The sequence below is a fragment of the Chlorocebus sabaeus genome, chromosome 17, assembly GCF_047675955.1.
Source record: "Chlorocebus sabaeus isolate Y175 chromosome 17, mChlSab1.0.hap1, whole genome shotgun sequence".
Classification (NCBI taxonomy): Eukaryota; Metazoa; Chordata; class Mammalia; order Primates; family Cercopithecidae; genus Chlorocebus; species Chlorocebus sabaeus.
The window spans coordinates 5,647,277-5,670,068 of record NC_132920.1 but is presented as its reverse complement, the minus strand read 5'-3'; the positions used below and the strand labels follow the sequence as shown (position 1 = coordinate 5,670,068).

Genomic DNA, 22,792 nt, shown 5'->3' with positions numbered 1-22,792 from the left:
CCACATACAGCATGAACTACCAGAGCTCACAGGCCCTCTTCTGGCCTGGAGTGAGTCCCCAGCAAATCCCAGTTAGAGCCTGCTGGGGATGCAGGCATGGAAAAGGCCAGGCAGCGGGGTGCTCTGTCCCAGGCTGGAACAGCACAGCCAAACCACGTCAGAGCCAGTCAGCCCCAAGGTGTGAGGCAGGGAGGCTGGGCTTGTTTAACTTTCTCTCTCCCAGGGTTCTGTGGTGCCTGTCTGTAGGGGACAGAGAAGCTCTGTGAGCTCGTTGTCCCTGTGCTATTAAAAGGCCCTGCAGACGGTGCCACCTGGGCGTGGGGGTGATTAAGGCACAGCGACAGCAGGTTGGCCTGCTGCCCTGGCCAGGGAGCGGTGCTTTGCCAGGCATTGTTTCCCTCATCAAACGGGGGAAACAGGTGGCTGGGCCCAAAGTGCTTCCCTCCGACGCGGGTGCGGCTTCACTCCCATCTTCTAGGTCTGAATTAATCCCAGAGCAGCCTTCTCCAGGGGGGTTGGGCAGGAGACAGGTGCATAGGGGAGGGAGCCGGGGAGGAAAGGAGTGAGAGGAACGATAGGAGGAAGGAAGGGAGAGAGGGAAGGAGAAAGTTCCCTTGCACTGCCCAGTGCCAGTGCTTTGCAGGGTGGGGAAATGGGAGAGGAAGGCATTGAAGATGTTACTCGTATCCAGGATTCCCTTGGGATCATCAGGATTTCCTTTGCCTGGGTCCCCATGACCTGTGACTGGCTAAAGGGGCACCGTGAAATCCCCTCACATGTAGCTGCCTCATCAGAGCAGGGAATGTGGACCTGCTGGGCACAGCAGCCAACGGTGGCCACTTCCTTGCTCCTCCTCCTCCCCACTGAGTAGCAAATTCTTAGGGAATCCAGAAGACATTCTTATCTGCGAGGGTCGAGTGCCTGGGAGCATTTGAGATCTGCTCTTCCTCTCGTCGCACCTGTCACTGCCCTTCTGTCTCTTGTGCCCTCCAGTGCCGAGGTCATGGGCTGGCAGAGCATGTGGTCTGGACCCTCTGCGCATGGACAGGCCCTCCTCAGCTGACTTGGCCTGAACTGGGAGCTGGCAGTCTGGGCCACCCCTCTGAGTCTCGGCCATGGATTAGGGGCCAGCTCACAGGCTCTCAGCTCAGCTGCCTCTCCAGTGGCTGCCAGAACACGCGGGGGCATCTGGGTCACATGAAGGCTGAGCATCTCCTGGGGACACTAAACGTGAAGGCCCCCTTCAGCCTAAAGACACCATGAGCCCCCAGTTTACTAGCTGTGGCCACTGTCACAGGCAGGCACGGGGGGAGTCATCTGGAGAGGGGCACGGTCCGCCTGTCTCGGGCACTATATTAGATTCCTACAGCTGCCATAACAAAGCACCTCGAGCTACGCGGCTTCAAACCATAGCAATGTCTGGTCTCACAGTTCTGGAGGCCCTAAGTCTGAGATCAAGGTGTCAGCAGGACCACGTTTCCCTCTGAAACCTGTAGGAGAGGAGCCTTCCTTATTTCTTCCAGCTTCTGACAGCTTGCTGGCAATCTTTATGTTCCTTGGCTTATAGATGCTCCACTCCGATCTCTGCCTCCATTGTCACATGGCGTTCTCCATGTGTCTGTCTTCATGTGATCGTCTTCTAATGAGGACACCAGTCACATTGGATCAGGGCCCAGCCTACTCCAGTATGACCTCACCTTCGCTAATGACATCTGCAAAGACCCTACCTCCAAACAGAGTCACACTCTGAGGTGCTGAGGGTCAGGACTTCAACCTTTGTCTTTGGGAAGACACACAATTCAACCCATATCCGGAGCTCTCGAGGATCTGAGGGTGAAATTTCCTTCCTCCTTCCTTGTGTAGTCTACTGGTTAAGCCTCAATGGTGAGCAGCTCAGCCTTGCATGCTCTGAAAAGAACACAGTGCTCCAGCTCCCCTGAGCGCATGGGTTGCCTGGGGCCTTGTTAAAGGCAGATTCAGACCCAGCTGGTCTGGGGAGGGGCCCAAGACTCTGCATTTCTAACAAGCGCCCAAGTGATGCTCAGGCTGCTGGTCAGTGAACCACACTTAAATAGCAAGGAGCTAGCCCATGAAACCTTCCCAAGGAGTCAGGCTCCTCCTGCCCCAGAGGAGAGTGGAGGACTGCAAGGGTCAAGTGCTAGAAGGAAGGAAGCAAGCAGAATACTCCAGTTTAACAAGCAACAGAAAACGGTATCCCTATTACAAGTGCATAGTCAAATCTGCTCCAAGGCCCCAGGCTGGGAGCTGCCATCTGAATTATCTATAGCCAAATCCCTAGCAAAGACACAGGCTGAGTTGCCAGGGAGACCTCAGGGGAGGCCCACCACTTCCGCCTGCTTCCACCTTTGTCCCAATTCAATCAACTCCCACGCTTTTATTTCTCTTGGGAAATACTTTAGAAATGGGATTTTTCTGGGTCATATGGTAAATGTATGCTTAACTTTTTTTTTTTTTTTTTTTTTTTTTGAGATGGAGTCTCGCTCTGTTGCCCAGGCTGGAGTGCAGTGGCCGGATCTCAGCTCACTGCAAGCTCCGCCTCCCGGGTTCATGCCATTCTCCTGCCTCAGCCTCCCGAGTAGCTGGGACTACAGGCGCCCGCCACCTCGCCCGGCTAGTTTTTTTGTAGTTTTAGTAGAGACGGGGTTTCACCGTGTTAGCCAGAATGGTCTCGATCTTCTGACCTCGTGATCCGCCCGTCTCGGCCTCCCAAAGTGCTGGGATTACAGGCTTGAGCCACCGCGCCCGGCGTATGCTTAACTTTTTAAAACAACTTTTTATTACGCATAATTCCCCTACCATAAAATTCTCCCTTTTCTAAAATGTGTGATTCAGTGGCATTTAGTAGATTCACAGAGTTGGTCAACCATCACCATGGTCTAATTCCGGGATACTTATGGATTAAAGACTTAAATGTTCGACCTAAAACCATAAAAACCCTAGAAGAAAACCTAGGCAATACCATTCAGGACATAGGCATGGGCAAAGACTTCATGACTAAAACACCAAAAGCAACGGCAACAAAAGCCAAGACAAATGGGATCTACTTAAACTAAGGAGCTTCTGCACAGCAAAAGAAACTACCATCAGAATGAACAGGCAACCTACAGAATGGGAGAAAATTTTTGCAATCTATCCATCTGACAAAGGGCTAATATCCAGAACCTACAAAGAACTTAAATTTACAAGAAAAAAATCAAACAACTCCATCAAAAAGTGGGCAAAGGATATGAACAGACACTTCTCAAAAGGAGACATTTATGCAGCCAACAGACACGTGAAAAAAGGCTCATCATCACTGGTCATCAGAGAAATGCAAATCAAAATCACAATGAGATACCATCTCACACCAGTTAGAATGGCGATCATTAAAAAGTCAGGAAACAACATGTGCTGGAGAGGATGTGGAGAAATAGAAATGCTTTTACACTGTTGGTGGGACTGTAAACTAGTTCAACCATTGTGGTAGACAGTATGGCGATTCCTCAAGGATCTAGAACTAGATGTACCATATGACCCAGCCATCCCATGACTGGGTATATACCCAAAGGATTATAAATCATGCTGCTATAAAGACACATGCACACATATGTTATTGTGGCACTATTCACAATAGCAAAGACTTGGAACCAACCCAAATGTCCATCAACGATAGACTGGATTAAGAAAATGTGGCACATATACACCATGGAATACTATGCAGCCATAAAAAAGGATGAGTTCATGTCCTTTGAGGCAACATGGATGAAGCTGGAAACCATCATTCTGAGCAAACTATCACAAGGACAGAAAACCAAACATGCATGTTCTCACTCATAGGTGGGAATTGAACAATGAGAACACTTGGGCACAGGATGGTGAACATCACACACCGGGGCCTGTGGTGGGGTGGGGGGGAGGGGGAGGGATAGCATTAGGAGAAATACTTAATGTAAATGACGAGTTAATGGGTGCAGCACACCAACACGGTACATGTATACATACGTAACAAACCTGCACATTGTGCACATGTACCCTAGAACATAAAGCACAATAAAAAAGAAAAATGCTAATTCACTTGTAACATTGTACTGTTAGAAACTAAGAGCTCCCCTGCCTTAGCTCATTTTAGCCTCACTACAAACCCATGAGTATGATTAGTACCCTTATTTTCCAAGTGGGGAAACCAAGTCCCAGAGCTCTGGGAACTGCTCAAGTTCTCCCAGCTGGTCAGTGGCAGAGCCACAGTTCATGCCTGATGCCTGAGGCATCTAACCCTCAGCAGGGCTTTTGGTTCCTCCCAGCTGGCAGGTTAGATGTGTTACCCAGGGGGTGAGGGGTGTGTGGGGTGGAGTCAGGCCCTGGTTCAAGGGCGGGTGCTGGTCTCACACCATCTGAGTGGAACGAGGCAGACGGCAGGGCTGGTGGCCTGAGAGCAGTGGGTAGAGGCTCATGGAGTCTGACTCCCATGGGTGGGAGAGGGAAGCCGTGGGCAGTTGGCCTGGCTTTGCTGTGTGGTCACTGGGTGGGAGATGGACTGAGGAAGTACTCATGCCCACCCCACTGCTCTAGCTCAAGGGACTTTGAGAAGAAGTAGCGTGGATAAACCAGAGGCTCCACCCTCAGCACTGGGGTCTCACCCTTTCCCTTGCCTCTCTGTGCTGTTGAGTCCACCCTATCTGTTCCCAGGATGCTGCCCAGCTGGGCAATGTCAGCAGCCCCTGATGCTCCGAGGAAACCACCGACAGCTGGGGCCACATGCCCTCATTGTTTCTCTCCCTTTGTCTTTGCAGGCCTGGCTTGCACCCTAGACACCTCCAGCTCCACCCTGCAGCTTCATCCATGAGCTGTCACTCTCCTGGAGACAGCTCCATGCCCCAGGTGTTCCATCAACTCGAGGCTGACCTAATCCCCAGAGCCCTTTCAGACCCACTTCTCTGCCCATCTCTTCTGGAAAATCTGCTCCCTCAGCTCTGAGCTGCCATCTCCACTTAGGAGCTGCGCTGCTCATTTGGTTGTGAGATGTAGCGAGTCATTTTCTTCTTCTATTGTGGCATAATTTGCATACAGTGAAAGGCATATATCCTACAGTCTAGAGTTTGATGAGTTTGGACAAATGCATTCATCTGTGTAACCACAATCCTATGAAGACAAGAACATTTCTGGTCAGATGTGGTAGCTCATGCCTGTAATCCTAACACTTTGGGAGGTTGAGGGAGAACTGATGCAAGCCAGGAGTTTGAGACCAGCCTGGGCAACACAGTAAGATCCTGTTTGAGAGAGAGAGAGAGAGAGAGAGAGAGAGAGAGAGAGAGAGAGAGAGAGAGAGAGAGAGAATTGCTATTTGGGAATCTGGGCAGCCTAGCCAAAAAAAAAAAAAAAGAGAGAGAGAGAGAGAACATTTCCCATCACCTGAAAATTTCCCTTGTTCCCCTTTACAGTAAATTCCTTTCCAGCCCCAAGCGACCTCTGATCTGTTTTTTGTCACTGAAGATTACTTTCATCTCTTCTGTAACTTCATAAATGCATTTCCCCACTGACAAATAATGTTGACCATCTTTTCATCTTACTGGTCATCTATAATCTTTTTGTGAAGTATTTTTTCAAGTCTGCCCATTTTTTCAAAATGGTTTTTAAAAACACTGTTATCAAGTTGTAGGAATTCTTTGTATATTCTGGATATAAGTCAAATACATGTGTTACAAATATTTTTTCCCAATCTGTGGTTTGCCCATTCATTTTCTCAATAACATATTTCAAAAAGCAGAAGTTTTAAATATGGAAAAAGTTCAGTTTATCATCTTTTTCTTTATTGTTTTCTGTGTCCTTTCTAAAATATCTTTGCCTATCCAAGGTCAAAAAGATGGTCCCATATGTCTCTTTCTTTAAGCTATGTAGTAAGTTTTTGGCTTTTATACTTAGGTCTGTGCGCCGACTCGAATTAATTTTGTGTGAGGTAGGGTGTCGAGATTTTTGTTTCTTTCCTTATATGAATAACCCATTGCTCCAGCATCATTTGTTGAAAAGGCCTTCCTTTCTCTAGGACTGCTTTGGCATCCTAGCTGTTTCTCATTAATAATAAAGTATAGATGGCATCAAATGATTCACTCTTGCTACATTAGCAGCTGTTTAAAAATAGATGTCAAAGTTTCCTTTATACTAATGTCAAGCTCATACGTGTGCATTGTGAGGTCCTTTCTTGATTGGGAGAGCAGGGGCGAGTTGTACTCTCCACACAGCCATGGGTGCACCTGTGTCCTGCACGTGAGCTTCTAACAGCTAAGGGTGCAGCAGGAAGCACAGGCCGGGAAGTGTAGCTCTAGACAGTGTAATGCAATGATCTCCTTTTCAGATGGAACCTTTTGTTTAACCAGTCTCAAGAGCCCACCTTGATTTTTCTTGTTGAACTCAACATTCTCTCCGTTGTTTTGCATGTGAGAGCGTGCTACGTCCTTCCTGAGGCTTACATCCAGAATAGACAGACACACTTCACTTGGGGGAGGGAAGGCTGTGGAGGGCAATGCACTGCTCGTATTCATAACGTTCCCATCTGTCTTCCATGCCTGGCAGACACACGGCATGGAGGGAAGGCTGTGGGCTTTAGTCTCAAGGAGAAAGGACCTTAAATTCTCTCTCCAAAACCCACTGAGGACTCAGGCCTGGTCCTTGGGCCTCATGTTCTCAACTCCCAAGTAGACACACGGTGGCTACCTTTTGTGGAGTTTTTGTGAGGTTTAAACGAGATGCATCAAGTTTTACACACACGATTTCCCTACTCCTTGCTGAGCCATTCACACAAGGGCCAGAGATTACAACCTCCATTTTAGGGCTGAGGAAATGCAGGCTCAGGGATGTTAATGACTTATCTGTGGCAGAGCTGGGTTTAGACCCCCGGTGTGGCCTTGGGCTTGGTCCGGGGCTCCGAGGAGCATTCCTGCCCCGCTCTCCTCCTGAGCACAGCCCCTGAGCTGTTGTTTCTTATATATGAAAAAAATAGAACTTCCAGTGTTGAGGGGCTTCCTTTTCCATTTCTTGGCTGCCTGACCACCAGACACCGCTGGGAGTATCCAGCCCCGGTTGAGCTTTGCTGGCTTGTTCAGGACCTGGGCACAGCCAGGAGCAGAGCAACCCGGGGAGGGGAAGAAGACACAAATGGCTGTTGAGCCTGCAAGGCCCTCTCTCCACCTGAGGCTACAGCTGGTCACAGAATTCATTCCCACGACAAACCCAATTGCTAGTGCCTGCTGGCCCCAGTCTTGCTGGCATCTTTAGAGGCCTATTCACAGGGACAGGTAACACATGTGCTAGAAGGATCCTTGGTCCCCAGCTCCAGGATGTGGGCTCCTAGACCATCCTTACAAGGAGAGAAACTCTCTACGTAAAGTTGTCCTCTTATGTCACTGTATCTTGAAGCACCAGACAACAGGGCTGCAGGGAAACTTCTCCAAAAGACCATGCAGTTGCAAGAGTCAAGCCTGAGGGCCCTTTAGGAAGGACTCTCCAGCATATCCCAAGGCGCTGCCGCCCCAGCCCGACCTGCCCTGACCCCGGTGGTGGCCTTCCACCTAAAGACACCCTCAGGAGCTCTGCCTCAATGTGGTGTTTGGAAAAACGCTCTGGAAACCCCAGTTTGAGGCCCAGCTCTACAATACTTCACTGTCACTGTGCCCTTGGGTAAGTCACTTTGTCCCTTTGTACCTCAGTGTCCTCGCATATAGACGGGGGGAACACGTGGATGCCCCGTGGGATCTGTTCCAGTTTGGATGGTTCACGCGTCCATCGTTTTCTCCCTGAATAATGATCAGAGCAGTGTCCCTTCCTGACGGCTTATCAGGTGCCGGGTTCTGTGGCAAGAGCAGTGCGCGATGTCTCACACAACCCTCGCCACGACCTCTGCAGCAGGCGCTATTATCATCCTCATTTGACAAAGGAGGAAACTGAGCGTCCCGGAGGGTCACAGCCATAGCGCTGGTATTGGTCACCATGCTATCCTTCCCATGGGACTCATGTGTTTCTTGAACTGCAAAGTGATTTCATCTAATGGATTAATTTACCTTTCTTCTTCCTCGTTCATTATTTATTCTCCTGTGGGAGTCACATGAAAAAGTCAAGAGCTGTATGTCCCTTTGGCTCTTTGGTGGTAGGCAAGGCTCACTTTTGGCACAAGTGCTGGTCAGAGTGGACCCTGAGGGGGTTCTGCACAAGCCCTCGTAGAAACAGAATGAAGGTCTAGGGAGCAAGAGAGAGGAGAGGCACAGATCCTACAGTCAACCCACTACCGTTTACACAGATTTTTTTTTTTGAGACAGGGTCTTGCTTTGTTGCTCAGGCTGGAGTGCAGTGGCACGATTATGGCTCACTGCAGCCTCCACCTCTTGGGCTCAATCAATCCTCCCACATTGGCCTCCCAAGTAGCTGGGACTACAGGGGCATGCCACCACGTCCAGCTGGTTTTTAAAATTTTTTGTAAAGACAGGGTCTCACTGTGTTGCCCGGGCTGTAGACAGACATTCTTAATGTGGAGGCTGTGGACTTGAGTGTGAGGCCTGCCATCTCCTGTGTATGTACCTGAAGTCACAGACGAGACAACAGAGGCCTGAAGAAGTCACGGCTTAAGTCATGGCCAACTCCTGTGACTTCTTCAGTCCTTTGTTCCCTCACTTGTAAGATTTAAATAACAGTCGATTACACCTCATGGAGTGTTAAGGGGAGTGTTCAAGAAAGGCCTTTGGAATGTCAGCCCCACCCCAGGACCTTAGTATAGGGTTTGGCACAAATATAATGTCACGTAACAATGTTTCAGTCAACAACAGATGGCGCAGGGGACAGTGATAATACAGTACTTGTTGCTATAACTTTTCAGTTTAGAAACACAAATAACATTTGTTACAAGTGCCTACAGTATTCAGCACAGTAACATGCTGTGTTACTCTGTTCTTGCATTGCTATAAAGAAATACATGAGACTGGGCAATTTATAGAGAAAAGAGGCTTAACCGGCTCACAGTTCCGCAGGCTGTACAGGAAGCACAGAGGCTTCTGCTTCTGGGGAGGCCTCAGGGAGCCTTTACTCACGGCGGAAGGCAAAGCGGGAGCAGGCGTCTCACATGGCAGGAGCAGGACCAAGAGGATTGTGGGGAGGGAGAGACTATGCATTTTTAAGCGACCTGATCTCATGAGAACTCACCATCATGAGAACAGCACCAAGCGTATGGTGCTAAACCATTCACGAGGAGCTGATCGCCATGATCGAACCACCTCCCACCAGGCCCCTCCTCCAACACTGGGGCTTACATGCAATCATGAGATTCGGGTAGGGACACAGATCCAAACCATACCACATACTGTGCAGGTCTGGAGCCTCTCGCCTGCAGCCTCCAGCAACAGGCGATGCCGTGTAGCCTCGGGGTGTAGTATGCTCTACTGTTTAGGTTTGTATGAGTACATTTCATGGTGTTTACACAGTGACAGAATCACCTATGACGCATTTCTCAGAATGTTTCACTGTCCATAGGTGACGTGTGACTGTATTTGACAAATATTGCTCAGATTCTGGGCCACAGGGCAGTATCATGGTTTTGCATTTTATACACCTAGTTTGCTTTCTTTAAGAACATTAATAAATGCCTAATCAGTCATGGGGATGAAGGGACATCTTGAAGTGCAGCCTAAGGCAGAATCAGAAATGGCCTGCTGGCAAATGCCACGGAAGAGGAAATCACTGTCACATTGTGCCTTCCCACTGAGACCCAGCCACTTGGGGAATTGTACCTGTAGGCCCTAAAACCCCAGACAGCGGTTTGGTTCCAGGATTGGCTGTGGGACTTGGGGTATGGCTTCCTCAATTCCCTTAACAATCCAAGGGAAGAGTCCAAATTAATCACATGGTAAGATGACATTAAAGCTGTTCCTTCCCTTAGGAAAGCAGCTGCCTACCCCCATGCCGCTAGCTGATAATGGCCACTCCTCATCAAATATTTATCCCGGCACTTGCAGCCCTCCATCAGCCTCTAGCATCATGCCAGGGATGGAAGCTGATTATTAAAACTGGTCATGAATGAGGCAGGCAGACTACAAAGTGCCTGGGATGGAAAGGGGGGAACATCAAAGCCCCATATTCTTCCTTAAAGGTCGCCTTCTGGAAGTGGAGGCTGCCTGCTGGGAAAACTTGAAGGGAGTTTGAGGACCTGTTCCTCCAAGACTCAGGCAGCTCTCGCCCCTTTCCTTCCTCTCCAGTGGGGCGGAAGGCAGCTAAGCCCAAGTCCTGGGGCCAGAGGCCTGACTCCAAGCCATGGGTTTATGAAAAGCAAATAGATATCCTGCCCTGGCTCAAAGATGCAACTCCCTTCACATTCAAGGGGAGCGCTGGCATTTCATTAGTGCCCTCTTTGAAGCCTGCCCTTTGCAAAACTGAAAAAGAAGAGAAGGGAGGAAGGAATGAAAGCTGATTCAAAAAGCTTCCTGTATTGTATCTGGAATTTCTGATGTCCCTCTGTGTGGCTTCACTCATTACACGGGTGGAAGAGCCTGTCAGGCAAGAAATCATGCCTGGTGCTTAATGGAACCCAGGGACCAATTAACCATACTGAGCACCAATGCTAGTGGGCAGAGCACTTCTAAAAGGAAAAGGAAAAGACCTTCCCCCTTTCCCCAAATAAAAGACAAATGCTATGCCAACAGCTTTTCAAGAGTGATCTTTTATTTTGTGAAAGTCCTAAGACTGATCCATTTATCAAAAGATGATTGATGCCCCAGTTCACAAACCATATCTTTTTCTCTTTCAGCAAATCCTGGAGCCCCAAAAGGGCTGCAGCCTGGGTGAAGTGGTGACATCAGAACCTGCCCTCCACGCCCAACCGCTGGACTACAGCCTCCTGCAAGGCCTGGTGGATGTGCCTGACCTCTCTCTGGGACAAAGTCCGTTCCATGTGGCGGTAGGTGATGCGGTAGCAGTGGCTGGTCTTGTGCGTCCTATAGAGAGGAAGAGAACACAGGTGAGTGCGGGATGAACGAGGCTGTGCCTGAAGGAGCAGTGTGGCTTGCCCTGGCCAGATCTCCCCAACTGCCGTGGAGAACTGAGGTTGGGATCCAGGTATCACTTACCGCTAATCATCTGCATCTTTTACAGGCGGAGAAGGTGATAGGGAAGCATTAGCTTGACTAAAGGAGGCTGCTGGTTTCCACTGGACTGGATGTATCAAAGTCCCCTGGGAAGGACGCTGACAAATTTGATTTCCTAGGCCACACTCTGGAGATTTGGATTCAGCAGGTGGGAGGTGGGACCTGGGCTTCTAAGCCTGTCCCAGGTTCCCCACGTGATTCTAACAAGCAGACAGGGTCAGGGGTCAACCCAAGTGTGCCTCCTTCGTGTCATGGAAGGTAACTGTGTTTGTGAGGCCCACTGCAGTATCAGCAAGGCTTGAGGCAAGGCTGAGGCACTCACTCTCTCAGCACCCCTGTTGGCAGTCCAGGAAGCATACAGGCCATATATGCCATGTATGTGCTGTGTAGACAATTACTTTAGTCTCTCCTTTACGACACAGGTGTTGACAGCTGAGTAATTCTGGAATACATGGAGAGGACAGCAGTAGGGCCTTCTATTTGCATGGCAGGTGCTAAGACACACTGGTCAGTTGATCTCATGAGAAAGACCCCTGGGCCATGAACTAGCAGGCCTGGCCCTGTCCCCAGCCTGCCTCTCACTGGCTGTGTGGCTGGGTGTCTGACAGGGTCTCACCATCTCTGAATGCTCACATTTCTCTTCTATACAATAAGGGGACTTGGTCAACTTCAGAGCCACACAAATTCCTCTTTTCCCATCCGCAGCAGCAGCAGCAGCAACAACAACAACAACAACAACAACAGAGGCAACCTAATCCCTTCTTGGCCTTGGGGGAGGAAATGGAAACAAACTGAGGGCTCCCAGGCAGATTCCTTTTATGATGCCGTCAAGCAGCCCTTAGCCTAGTCAGGGAGACGCCATGTGCTTTCTGGCAGGTGAGACAGGGCTGGGCCTTCGGTAATACCAGGGTCTTGAACAAATGGGCTTCTGGTGGAGCTGGCACCTGGGCCACTCCCATATAATCACTGGAAACTGGTAGTCCCATTGATGCCACCTGAGTCCAGAGCCTTTGCTTCCAGGGGCCTCCTGACGCTTCATGGATTGCTCTCACTGGGTTCTCTCCTCTTTCCTCTCCCTCTCCCTCATCTGAATGCCAGAGCCCTTGGCTGGGCAGAATATGCCTGGTGCGTGAGAGTCTGCCTTGGTCCTGGTCTCCCTAGTCTGCCCCTTCACCTCCCCTTCCAGTGTCTCCTCCCCTCTCCCCCACTCTGGCTTGGTCATCTTTGTCCTGCTGTTGTCCTTCCACTTTCAGGGAGGATAAGCTGCTACACTGTGCCTCACAGGGTTATGTGCATTTCAGCCAAGTATGCAGCCCCCGTTTGGATCAAGCCACAGGAGGAAGTTACCACTGAGGGGCTGCGATAGGCAAGCTGGGCTAGGGGAGGAAGTTTTCTTTAGGGACTTCCTGGGGATTTCCGATAGCACATGGAGGCCTGCCCCATTCCCTCACCCCGTGTCGGCTGCCTGCTTTAGACAAAGGGAGAAATCAAATCCTCTCCCCACCTGGCTCCTTCTCTTTCAGTCCAGCTCAGGCCAATGGCTCTGCTCTGTGGACATTCCTCTGGGGTGGGGACCCTGACTCCTGGGGGAGGCACTGCTGCTCAAAGTGCCCCAAGGACCTCCCACAAAGTAGAGTCCTCTTTTCTCCTCACTCTCTGCTCCTAACAAGAGTACTCCAGGTACCATGCCCACCTAAGCCTTTCAGGCACCAAAATGCAGCGAGACATAAAACCTGGCTCTGAGAGGAAAACAGAGGCTCTCCAGGAGTGGGAGCTTATGAAACCACATAGCCAAGACCCTGGCTGCCACCAAGTGCTGACCCATTCCGTTCAAACTACAATTGTTCCATTTACAGTTACTTGTTTTTTGACAAGGGTACCAAGACTATTCAAGGCAGGAATGTCTTTTCAACAATTGGTACTGAGACAACGGGATATCCACATGCAAAAGAATGAAGTTGAATCCCTACCTCACACAACACACACAGACTAACTCAAAATTATATATCTCAATATAAGAGCTGAAACTATATCATCCTTAGAAGAAAACAGATGAGTAAATCTTCATGACCACATAGGCAAAACCTCCTTAGATGACACCAAAAGCACAGGTGAAAAAATAAAAAAAAAATGATAAACCTGGAATTCATCAAAATTAGACATTTTCTTAATTCAAGGCATCAAGAAGGTGAAAAAGGAACACACAGAATGGGAGAAGATATTTGCAAGTCATATACCTGATAAGGGATTTGTATCCAGAACATACAAAGAACTCTTACAACTCAACAGTAAAATAGCCAACAACACAGTAAAAAAAGTACAAAAGATTTGAATAGACATTTCTGCAAAGATAAACAAATGGCCAACAAGCACATGAAAAAATGTTCAACTTCAGCCATCAGGGAAATGCAAATCAAAACCACCATGAGATACCACTTCAGGCCCATTAGGATGCCCATTTTAAAAACAAAAGGAAAATAACAAGTACTGGAGAAGACATGGAGAAATCAGGGCCTGTTTAGAAATTGACAGGGCTCTGCAAATTATAAAGTGCTAATTGGGTGTGAGGTGAAAGTATCATTGTGGCAACTGTTATCACATTGTATTTTTTCACTGGTTCACTCTGGTTCCTCCTAGCAGAAGAGGTGGTAATACGGCACCTCTAAAAGTTATTGCCAATTGAAGATGGACGGGGAAAAATCTGTTTTCCTATTTCTATGTGCTCAGAAAAAGGCCTCTATAAGGATACTTGGGATTCAAATAGCTTATACAGAGGATTTTGATGAGTTAGGTGTAAATGATTCATAAATACATGGATTATGAGATAAATTCTCATAATACATAGACATGAGAGAAATACTATTTAGCAGAATGTTTGTTTGGTGATTCTGTTGAATTCAATAGAGTCAAGTGAAAATCAACCAGATTTGCCTTTTCCTAACATGAATGATGACAGAGAAGGCTTCCTTTTATTTTCTAGAAACTTCTGTGTGTAGCTTTCAGATGACAGGACATACTCCTGTCTTCCTTTGTCATGTTGGAGAGCTGAGAGAATGGAGCTGGAAGGTGGTCAGGAGTGGAGGATCCCGGTCCCTCATTCTTGAAGAGTAGTTTCCCCAGGAAAGCCACAGGCACACGGAGCTGAAGATTCTCGGAGCTCATCAGTGAATCGGAAAGAAAACTGATTCCTCAAGTGAAAGATGTCCTCAGCAACCAACTCCAAGTGTCTGGACTCTACTTCTGCTGGTTCTTTTACATCACCCAATGCAGTCTCTTTTAGACCAAAAGCTTTTCAGTCTTCCATCTGCCGTGACCTACACTGTCTCTCAGTCACAGCAGCAGCAGCAACAGCTAACATTTATGCAGCAGTTTTGTGTACCAGGTACTGTTCTGAGGCATTCACGTACACTACCTCTTTTAAGTATCACAACCTCATTGAGTAAACAGCATTACTGACCCATTATACAGATGAGGAAACTGAGGCACAAAGAGCATAAGTAACTTACCGATGCTCACACAGCTAATAAGTAAGTGGCAGGGCTGGATTCAAAGCTAAGCAATCTGGTGGGAATGTACAAGCCACAGTATGGTGGTTCCTCAAAAAGTTCAACACAGAATTACCATATAATCCAGCAATTCTACTCCTAGGAATATATCCTAGAGAACTGACAGCATGTGTTGAAACAAAAACCTGTCCAAGAACGTTCATAGCAGTATTATTGACAACTGCCAAAAGATGAAAATGTCCATTAATATCTGTATGGATTGGCCGGGCACGGTGGCTCACGCCTGTAATCTCAGCACTTTGGGAGGCCGAGATGGGTGGATCACTTGAGGTCAGGAGTTCGAGACCAGCCTGGCCAACATGGTGAAACCCCAACTCTACTAAAAATACAAAAATTAGCCAGGTGTGGTGGAGGGCACCTGTAATTCCAGCTACTTGGGGGGCTGAGGCACGAGAATCGCTTGAATCCTGGAGGTGGAGGTTGCAGTGAGCGGAGATCGCTCCACTGCGCTCCAGCCTGGGCAACAGAGTGTGACTCAGTCTGAAAAAACAATTTTTTTTGGATGGATTAACAAAATGTGGTATATCCACACAATGGAATATTATTTAGCCATAAAAAGGAATGAAGTGCTGATACAGGGATGGACACTAGATGGAATGTGGATGAACCTCAAGAACGGAAGTGAAGAAAGCCAGATGCAATGGAGCACATATTATACAATTCCATTTATAGAAGACACCCAGAAAACGGGAATCTACAGAGATAGAAGGCAGACTGATGGTTACCAGGGGTTGTAGGGAGAGACTGCCTCACAGGGATATGGTTTTCCTTCGGGGTGATGACATAGTTTGAAACTAGATAGAGGTGATGGTTGCACAACACTGTTCTTATACTAAATACCACTGAATTGTACGCTTTAAAAAATGGTTAATGTTATGTAAAATTTTCCTCAATTAAAATAATAAAAACTAGGAAATCTGCTTTCAGAGCCCAGCTCTTAACTATCACCCTCTTCCTTTAATCCCAACAGCCTCTAAGAAGTGACAAAGTTTGCAAGTTATGGAGAAGAGTAATTTCTTTTAATTGTGCTGTTAAAAAAAAGACGGAATGAGCCCATGCTCCTCTCTGGTTCTGCCCTTCCACCAACAACAGAGGGCACAGCTGGAGAGGAAGAATGACTGTGAGTGGGGGGGGGCTGTGCCTGGGGCACAGATGCTTTAATGTCTTTCCTGCTTAAAGGGGCATTAAGAGGTGGTCTGGGAAACCAGACAGCTGGCTGGGAAAATGAGAGGGCTGCAAGGGTAAGAAAGGAAGGGTAAGAGCATGGGGCCAGGGTGGGCACCACGAGGTTGCCACTGCCCTCTCCCAACTCATGCAGGTACACTCATCAGGACAAGAAACCTGCCCCGAAAGGAGAGAACAGGCTGCGCTGACTACCTGGAGTTTTAGAGGCAAATAAAAGTTCCCTTTTATGTACTTCACAGCTTCTACTCATAGGCAAAGTAAAGGAGATTGCCCATGACTGAGTCTGAGAGGTCAAATTCCATTAAAAGGAGTTTGAAGAGAGATTCTAAAAAAATTTTTTTTGGTGCTACCATTTCATTGCATTGGGGTATTGGCTAAGATGAGTTGGTCACTGGATAGAGTTTGAATTTCTGAAAGATTTTGGTATAGGAATCTTAGAATGTTTGAACCTCCGGGGCTTTGATTGTCACCAGTTTATTCATAGATTTCTTTAGTTATTCAACAAACACCATGTTCCAGCCACTGAGCTGGACAAAGATAAGCACATGAAGGGGATCCAGTATCTGCCCTCAACCAGCTCACATCCGGGAGTTAGTAGCCTGCTGAGGTCCTGCAGCAACCCAGGAGCCGGCTGAGCAGAGGACCGTCCCCGAGTACGCCCATGACAGCAGGAGGGGTTGGTACTTGCTTGGCAGTGAAGTCAGCCACATCTCACACCACGTGGAACCTCATGTTCTCCTGAGATTTGCTCTTCAGTACATGATTTTTCCCACCTCCCCGAGAACACTGCCATGCACGGTTTGTCTAGTACAGTGCGGCACTACAGGGCGCACCAGAGGGCTTCAGATTATCCTGCCTGCTAGGAGCTTACCTCTTGAGGGTGGCAAACAGAATATAAGACAGCCCACGCTCCCTGCCATTGGCAGGTGATGAACGATGCCATGGTACATGCTGCGCCCAGGGCCCACCTCTTCCACTCTCCCACTGCCGCCCATCAGCTCCCCTTCTGAGAGATTCAGCCTGGCTCTGGAAGCTGGAGACATGACTCAAACTCATCCTGAACCTTACTTTCACTTGGATCCTGGTCCCTGCTCCAGTGTGACTGCCACCTAACTTTACCATCCTGTACAAGAGTAGCTGCTTGTGTGGAAGCCGAGAGCCAGGGCCAGAGGGGCAGCCCCGTGTGGGCCGATGGGAGAGCTGGGCTGGACGGCAGAATGCAACACCACCGAGGGGATGGCGTATTTTGATGCTGCCTCCTACCAGAGCCCTTGGACCAAAGACAAGGATATCCAGGTGCTCAGTATAGTCAAGGCTGGATCGGTGAAGCATTCTCAAAACTATAAATGTTGTTTTTTTTTTTTTTCCTGATCAACTTAAGTGATACAACTAACAAGTACCAAAAGTACTGCCAAGAGCGTCACTGCTCTCCAGTTCAAAGTGTGCCAAGAGGAGATTTTCCAAAGAGCTCAGGGCTCTCAAGCCTTACTGGAAAGCTGGCACAAGGGGTCAGAGTGTTAGCGAGGGTTGGAATTCCTCTATCATACAACCCCTTGGTTTACCCTGGCAACCAAACAGGCTCTGAACTCAAAATAAAACCTTTCCAGGGGATCCAGCCAAATCCCAGCTCCTGCAACATCCACAATAGTCTGCTTCTCCATCTGTGACAGAGCAGCGACTTCATGTTCTTGGATGATGCGCTCGCCACCTCCCAGAATAGATCACATACGACCAGCAGTCACTGCAGCTGCCATCTATTCACGCAGGGATTACTCAACAGGAGAGAAGATGCTGTCACGGGGCAGCTTCCATTTTCAGAGTAACAAACACTGGGTTTCCCCGGCTCACTCCTCATCTGTCTCCTGCTTTTCTGATGCAGAAGCTCAGTCTGGAGCTGCCCACGTCAGAGGCACCGTGCATGGCTGTGAGGGTCAATACACGCAACGCTTTAGTGGGTGGGGCTGGACTCGGGCAAGAGGCACAGTATGGCAGGAGGAGGAGGAGGAGGAAGTAAGGACAAGTTCCATGGCCTCTCCTGAAAATATAGAACTGAATGGGCATGGTGGAGTGGAGAACCAGAGTTTGTAGCTAGAGAAACTGGGTTCTAATTGCCACTCTGCCCTTTGCTATCTGTGCGACTCTGGGCACTTTACATCACCCTTCTTGCCTCAATAACTCCATCTGCAGGGTGAGGCGAACAAAACTTGCTTTCCAGGGTTTGTGAAGGCTGAATGAGGGGGCACGGAGAGTATTAATACAGAGCCAGCCACCCAGAGTAGGCGCTGAACACCTACGCATCCGCCCCATCTTCCTCCTTTACTCCTGTGGTTTACTGGAGAGTGGAATGAAACTGTGGGGGTGAGGGACTTGTATTTCTTCTCTGTTTCTTTTACCCTCGTCTGGGTTTGGACTCTGACTTTGGACTGAGGATGGGAAGAGATTCCTTCCCATGGAGCATGAATGCATTTGTTAGCTTTGGCTGCATCAGTGAAGTGAAGAGTGGAAGTCAGATTGGGCAGGATTTAAATAAGTGGTCTGGAAACTAAGTAAATCATTTTCCCCCTTTACCTTCCCTATGTTTAAAAAAAAACAAAAACAAAAAACAAAAGGGAAAAGAGGATGAAATTCTGATCATGAGACTTAGGGTCTGATGACTCTATAAGGCTTTCCTAAAGAACTGCTCCGGGCTTAATGCAAGAAGAGAACACAGGCCTGGGAGGCAGGAGGCCCGGGCACCAGCCCAGGCTCCCATGATGACTGTGTGAGTTTGGGTGAGTCATTTAACCTCTACTGGCCTCATTTTTGCCCCCAATGACAGGGGTGGAATAAATGGGCTCTGAGGCTCCTTCTGGCTCTAGAATCCCAGGAGTCACCTCAGAAGACAGAAGAGATCCTTTTATTTTTATGTATTTATTTATTTGAGACATGGTCTTGCTCTGTCACCCAGGCTGGAGTGCAGTGGCACTGTGACACAATCACGGCTCACTGCAGCCTCGACCTTCTGGGCTCAAGCGATCCTTCCACCTCAGCCTCCCGAATAGCTGGGACCACAGGCGTGCACCGCCACGCCTGGTTAATTTTTTGTAGAGACAGGGTCTCGCTATGTTGCCCAGGCTAATCTCAAACTCCTAGGCTCAAGCAAAACTCCAGCATTCCCAGAGCCTGCACAGGAAGAAAGGGCAAGGCTAGGATGGGTCCGTGATACGAGCAATGAGAGCCAGCGGGAAGCATGCTGGCCTAATGAGGGCGGAGTGCAGCCTGGCAGGGCCCACTGAGAAAGTCGTGCAGACCACGGGGCTCCAGCAGTAACAGTGCTCTGGACGCTTCTTCAGCCCCTCCATCTATTCCCTTTGTTATTTCGCAAATACCATCCACGCACTCCCCAGAGGAGGTTCTCCTCCTCGTTCTCAGAGGGCCTGTCCTGGGCCTGATGCTCCTGTGGGGCCATTCTGAGTGGTGCCTCCCCCAGCTCCCAGCCAGCAAACACCATCGTTGCCGCTCCCTGCTGCTGCTGCTGCTGCTGTGCCTGTGATTTCCTCCCAGAGGGATTTCTGTTCCTCGGAGTCAGTCACAAGAAACCAGTCCAGATGGTTCCTCTGACAGTTACTGCCTTGGGAAAGACAACTCCAATCCAGGCCTTGATGGAGGCAGGGCCAGAGGCAGAGAGACAGAGAGAGAGAGAAAGAGAGAGAGAGAGAGAGAGGGCCTCCCCCGCCGGGCCCAGCTCCTAGCCAGCACATGTCGGCAACGTAAGAGTTCCTTAGAGACATGCGTTTTGCAGGCAAGAAATGCTTTTTAACATCAAATACTCGCCAAGTCCTCAGGGATGTTTCAAAACACCCCCAGGTTTTTATTCCCATCACTCCCTGTGACTTCTCCTGGTGCTTCCCAGTGAGTGTCTCCTGCCAAGCACCTCCTGGGGGATGTGGCCGAGCTCCTTGGTCCTTGCACGCATGTGTATATGAAAATAACTGCTCTGGGGAAATCTAACGGAATCTCTCACAGAGAGGCTTGGGATGCAGACGCGCCTAGCTTTGCCGCTTCTCAGTTACAGAGTCCTGGGCTGGTTCTTAATTTCTAGTCCAGGTTCTCCTTCTAGAATATAGATCATGAACTGCCAAGAGCTTTTGAAGGAACTGAATGAAAAAAATGTATAGGTAAAGTGTTAAGTGTTGTTCAGGTTAACAGTTAACAATTGGTATTATCATTCAGGTAGCTGAAGGCTATAGCGCCCTCTACTTTGGCCCACACAGAAAGACCTGAATGACCTTAGACAAATCATCCGAGCTTCAACCTCCTCGTCTGTACAGATGGATCACTGATATGACGCTGGCTACGACACAGATGAACCATGAACCCATGATGTCCAGTGATTATTACCAGAAATGCAAGGTGGGAACCCACATTATACTGAAAAGCAAAACAAAACAGGCAACAGCTCACTGGTGTGCACACAGCAGGGGGCTGCAATGGGTCTCATGTGACTGGCTTCTGCCCTCCCCGATGGAGCATCTTCATGATTTCATTAGCTTAGCAACGAAGATATCTTGCCTTGTATACAAATGACTTTTTTTATTTTTATTTTTTATTTTTTTTAGATCCTCCACTCAGAATGCTATGGCAGAGTCGGGCCATATTTAACACATTCTTTTCAACGATTCCATTATCTTCGAAACCATCTTTTTACATTTCTAACAAGAAGCAATGTCTCATTTTACACGGATTTCCAAAGCCCTGTGCTTTTCGTTTGTGTGGAAAATTTGGAAGAGATTTTATTTTTCTCTCTGGCTTAGTCTGCAGAGCCAAAGTCAACAGAGCCAACTTTAACCGTGTACTGTTACAAGGCAGCCTCCCAGTCGTGTCGACACTTTGGCGGCGGAGTCAGGTTACAGAAGATAAGCCCTGTGTCAGGTGAAATGCTGCGTTTCCAGCTCAAGCAACTGATCAGCACTTATTTGTTCTGTGCTGAGGTGGACACTGCAGGAGACACAAACAGGCAAACGAACTGCTTGATCAATCGATAAATATTCATGGAGTGGCTGTTCTGTGCATGACACAGTGGTAGTGTGAGGGGAACACATATCTCAAAGTTACAGAAAGAAGGATTAGGCTATATTACAATCCACTTGGGGTCCATGAGACATTCATACCTGAAAAGACAGTCAACAGGATGAAACTATCAATACTAAATGTTAAATAAATGGCATGGACCATAGACAACCTGGAGGTCAGCCAAGACTGGCAGAGGAGATGAGATTAGGTTTAGATGTTAAAGCACAAGTAGAATTTTAACAGGTGGGGAGAGAGTGCAGTCCAGTTGGCAAAATGTCACCAGAGGTACTGGTGGCAAGGGGCATTCATTGTATTACTTTGCCTTCCATTTCAACAAAGATTTGCTGAGTATATGTTCCAGGTACAAATGGCCCAATGCGGACCTCTTCAGAGGGCGCATGACCTACTGAAAGAGGACAGGCTGTGTACAATCACCGTAGGAAGCTGGCTTTGGCCATGGCAAGTCCACAAAGTGGTTCGCCCTGCCCAGGAGCGATCAGAGCAGTTTCACAGACTGGCGCCAAGTGACCTGGGGATGAAAGGATGGGACATGACTTTGGCACGGGGTGAAGTGGTACAGAGGAAAAGCCCTTTCTGCAGAGGGCACAGAGAGAACTGTGAGCCTGCACAGACCAGTCCAAGGAGCAGCAAACAGTTGAGAGCAGCTGGTCTGCGTGTTCAGAGGGTGGAGGGCAGAAATCGGGTGGGATGCTGCAGGGAGGGTGGGGTCACAGAAGAGGGCCTTATATTTCTGTTTGAGAAGGCCCAGCCAAAAATCCATCATTACGTAAGCAACAGGAACAACTGGGCCCAGGATCAGGTCCTGAAAAGCCTCCTCTGAGAGGCTGGGATGACCTTGCTCTGAGTGGCCTCACTGCATACAGAGGCTAGCCTCCTGTTCACCTCAGGTCTCATTCCTGGCAAATAACAGAGAAACACTGAGATGTTAAAGGAATGGCATGGACCATAAACAAGTTGGAGGTCAGAAAGGACAGGCAGAGGACATGAGTTTGCCATGTCACCCATACGGTATTAAGAGCCACCTATCCAAGGAGTTCACTGCAGCATCACCCTCAACCCCCATTATTCATGAGTAGAATTACCTATGACTGTGTTATGTTGTAAAACTTTTATTTCTTCAGTGACTAATGGAAGAAATAGGTTAATTACTTTAAGACTCAGTGTCAGTTAATTACGAAGGAATTACACATCGGTAAAGAGAAATTTGTATACATTTCCAATGACACTGTTATTCTGCAAATACCTTTGAGGGGAACTCTGGCTCTAATTAATTGCATCATCTCTTGACAAACAGTGAGAGATTGAAGGGAAGAGGGGCAAAACAGGGATTTGGCTGGCAGGATGCACCTCCTCCATCTATAATATTCTAGGCTGGAATATAGCAGTGATATCCTGATTAAAGATTCATCATACAAGTAATGTTCATGAAATCACAGACTCAAAGGTAAGGCACCAGAAGGGTCTTCTGGTCCATGCTTGAGCTCTTTCTGGCAGGCCTTATGTTGGATCCCTCGTGGGGCAGCCCATTCTATGCTCTGACAGTGCGGGCTCCCCGTATACTGAGCTGACGAGTGTGTCCTGTGTCTCTCCTCATTGGCCCTGGATTCACTCCAGTCCTTCTCCCCCATGACAGCCCTTCAAACTCCTCTACTCACTTTTGGCAGGAAAACGCATGACAGCCTTGGCTAGGAAACGCCAGGACCACTGGTGGTCAGACTGGAAAGGGACCCTGGAGGCAGCACATATGATGTTTAACATCACTGCCCCCATTCATGCATCCACCCAATTCATTTATTCGTTCAGCAAATGAATGCCGACCACCCACCATACGCCATGTATGCTGCTGGGTAC

The 22,792-nt window shown here is 48.5% G+C and overlaps 1 protein-coding gene across 3 annotated transcripts in view; it reads right to left on the bottom strand.

The window, feature by feature from the left end:
* Positions 1 to 10,674: 10,674 nt before the first annotated feature.
* FARS2 (phenylalanyl-tRNA synthetase 2, mitochondrial) overlaps positions 10,675 to 22,792 on the bottom strand; it is a 511,397-nt gene continuing 499,279 nt past the window's right edge. For all 3 annotated transcript variants that reach the window (XM_007973794.3, XM_007973796.3, XM_007973793.3), the window contains exon 7: positions 10,675 to 10,967. In XM_007973794.3, coding sequence (XP_007971985.1) covers positions 10,829 to 10,967 — 139 coding nt within the window. In that variant the 3' untranslated portion in view covers positions 10,675 to 10,828. The remainder of the gene's footprint in view (positions 10,968 to 22,792) is intronic.